The following is a 3,317-nucleotide window of genomic DNA, read 5'->3' as shown; positions in this document are numbered from 1 at the left end:
AATTTCATAAATTCATTGTTTTTAATAGCTGAGTAGTACTCCATTGTGTAAATGTACCACAGTTTCTGTATCCATTCCTCTATTGAGGGACATGTGGGTTTTTTCCAGCTTCTGGCTATTATAAATAAGGCTGCTATGAACATAGTGGAGCATGTGTCCTTATCACCAGTTGGAAGATAGATACATTTTTTAAACCAATCAAAATAACCTAATAAGCGGATCCTATAATGATAAGCACCAGGCATGCCCTCCCTGAAACCACACAAATCTTTGTATTTGTTAAGGCACATTTTGAAACTTTTTGCACCTTGCTATATAGACAGAGTACATTAAATTCTTCCTAGGCCAGTCTAGTAGTGAGAATTAAGTTCATCGGCGAATTCCTTTATAAAAAGGGCCCACGGAGTCTCAGGCTGCCTCTTCTACCTTGAGAATACACTGAAGGATAGATACCTAGTAAGTCATGGGGGAAGGAGGAACCTACTGAAGGGTACTGTATGAACATCCTGTGGATCTTATTCCCAGCCCTGGACCCACTAGATAAAGAGCCTCAGTCAAACGACAAATTATTCTCCGTCAGCTGTTTCCTTCACTCCTGCCTCCTCTCCCCTCCCTTTCCTTCTCTCATAAGTTGTCAGTCATAATTGCTGTGGTGGTTTGTATATGCTTGGCCCAGGGAGTGGCAATATTAGAAGGCGTGGCCTTGCTGGAGGAAGTAAATGTGGGCATACACTTTGAGATCCTTCTCCTGGCTGCCTGGAAGCTAGTCTTCTCCAGTTTGCCCTCAGAATAAGATGTGGAACTCTTAGCTCCTACAAAGCCATGCCTTCCTGGATGCTGCCACGCTTCCTGCCATAATGATAATGGACTGAACCTCAGAGCCAATAAGCCATCCCCAGTTAAATGTCCTTAAGAGTCTCTTTACAACAATGGAAACCCTAAGACAACTGTAATGTTAATTTTGATTTCTTAAGAAATTCTTATGAAGTACCCTATCTCACTATATAGCCCAGACTGGCCTCAGGCTTGCAGTCTTTCTGCCTTCCAGTGCTAGGATTAAAGGCATGTGTCATTAAGCCCGGCTTCACCTAATAAGCTCTAATATAATATCTAAAATGAACTCACACAAATAGAAATTTACCTGCATGGTTCCAAATTACAGAAAGTAGTTCCACTATCAATATCAAACTAGCAGGTAAGGGGACCTTGTGGGGAGCTGGGCTCCACATATACCTAATGCAGCTCTTATTTATCTGTGAATCACTTTCACAACATTACCATTTAAAACACAAGCCACATGCTGGAGAGATGCCTTAGCGGTTAAGAGCACTTCCTGCTGCAGGAATCTGAAGCCCTCTTCTGGCATCCATGGGCAATGCACTCACAGTGGCATACATTCACACAGACACACACAGATATACACACACATCTTTGATCCCAGCACTCCCAGCGCTCAGGAGGCAGGAGCAGGGCAAATGCAGAATTCCTGGCTAGTTTTGTTTGCAGAGTAAGTTGCAAGCTGGCCAGGGCTACATAGTGACATCTTATCTTAAAATGAAAGAAATAAACGACCACCCACATCTCAAACCCCCATGACCCTCAACCCCACAAACACTGAAAAAAAAATAAAAGTACTTAATCTTTCCCAATTCTTAGATGACAAGATGCCCCTCCATGTTGTTCCCATCACCATCCCCCCTCTGAGCTGTCCATTTCCCCACCTACCTTCCTTTTCCAAAGCAGGGAAACGCTGAGATCAGTCGGAAAGTCTTTCTGAGAAGGGTGATCTAGCCTTCTGGGTCTGCTCCAGTCGATTCAAGATGAACTGGCTCGTATCGATGAAGCGCTCGACGCAGTTCACCAAGCAGAGCTCGGCCCGGCCGTCCAGCCTGGGCCCAGGCTTGTCCACGCACTTCTCCCAGCAGAGCTCCGTCATCTGGTGGATGAGCAGCTGCACCCGCTGCTTCTGCACCTCTGCCTCCATGAACTGCTGCAGCTGCGGGTCTGTAGATCCCAGGCTGCCCCCTGGGGAAGACCAGGCCGACTCCATGACAGCGAGCCAGGGACCGGAAGTGCCCCACCCACCAGGCGTCCGGCCAGAGACCAGGAACCGGAAGTGTCATGGCTGCTTCAGGCCCACCTAGGAAGCTTTGCCCCTTTAGTCTGCAGGCTGCTCTGCCTGGCTCCGCTTGCCTTAGTGAAGATTTTAAAGTAACTCTTAACACTGTTAGACTCTGTAAGGCTTTCCAAATCGTTCATGAACAAGCTGATGGTTTTATAAAATGGCAAACTCAGGCTGAATGAAGAAGACCGTGAACCAAGGAAGCAATGCTTTTGAGGCCTTCGGTTTGTCCTAAACCCATCGGCTTAAATTCCCCAAGATAAAATTTGACCGGACTTTTCGAAGAAACAGAGGATCTACAGACCATTCTCAGAAAGCGTTTCCAACTGATGCCCTCATCCACCAAAAGCATACAAGGTGGCGCTCAATTCTAATCGGTCCTAACTTTTACCAGGTCCTAATAGATGGCAAAGTCTCCCTCCATTTTCAACCCTCGACAGTCATCGTCCCTACCTTGGTCTCCTTGACTAGAATATTACTACATCGAGTTCTGTTTGCACCATTCCAGATTAGGGGAGAAGTGGAAGAGAAATACGGGGCCCAGTGAACGGACACCATGAACACATTTGTATGACTTCAGCCTCCTGCATGCCTGTTGCTACCCACTCATTTACTTGGTCCTAACTGAAGTCTCCTCTTTCCTGTGGGGCATAACCACTGAAAACAAGCCTTTTTAGGGATGTGAGATCTTCAGCTCTTTAACCTTTAAGAAGATCTTGGTCAAAAAAAGGAAATAAAGAGGGATTGAAAATGTCACTATGTTGGGAACAAGCAAAAGAAACTTATGATAAGTACTACCATTTCATTTTCAGACTCCATTTAAGCTTAGGGAGAAACTAAATTCAAGGTCCTGGGCCCTAGGGGAGCTGGACTTCTGTATAGCTGAACCACTTCTGTTGTAAATAGTTGTCTGAGTCCAGATATCTCAGATACAACTTGTAAGGAGACCATTGTTTGAGTCCAGTTATCTCAAGGACAACTCCATCTTGCTGGCAGGGTCAAACAAGTTCGTATTCCCAGGCCTAGGAACGAACACATATCTTACTTCTCCAAATATTTTAATTGTCTTTTAACTGGTAAGGAATATAGAAATTGTTGTTATCTAAACCAAGGTGCGTAAGTTTTAAAAATATATATATAATCATCCAGGCGGTGGTGGTGCACACCTTTAATCCCAGCACTTGGGAGGCAGAGG

The 3,317-nt window shown here is 45.2% G+C and overlaps 1 protein-coding gene across 1 annotated transcript; it reads right to left on the bottom strand.

The window, feature by feature from the left end:
* Positions 1–1,756: 1,756 nt before the first annotated feature.
* LOC110326010 (putative mitochondrial import inner membrane translocase subunit Tim8 A-B) lies at positions 1,757–2,050 on the bottom strand. Its single transcript, XM_021204193.1, has one exon. It carries the CDS (start codon positions 2,048–2,050, stop codon positions 1,757–1,759), a length of 294 nt encoding a protein of 97 aa, XP_021059852.1.
* Positions 2,051–3,317: the final 1,267 nt, after the last annotated feature.

Source organism: Mus pahari, chromosome 8 (genome assembly GCF_900095145.1).
Source record: "Mus pahari chromosome 8, PAHARI_EIJ_v1.1, whole genome shotgun sequence".
NCBI classification, from domain to species: Eukaryota; Metazoa; Chordata; class Mammalia; order Rodentia; family Muridae; genus Mus; species Mus pahari.
This window is presented reverse-complemented; position numbering and strand designations above follow the sequence as displayed.

Bases quoted from the DNA above. Each gene is read 5' to 3' on its own strand.
- LOC110326010 (XM_021204193.1), bottom strand. From the start codon at position 2,050: ATGGAGTCGGCCTGGTCTTCCCCAGGGGGCAGCCTGGGATCTACAGAC.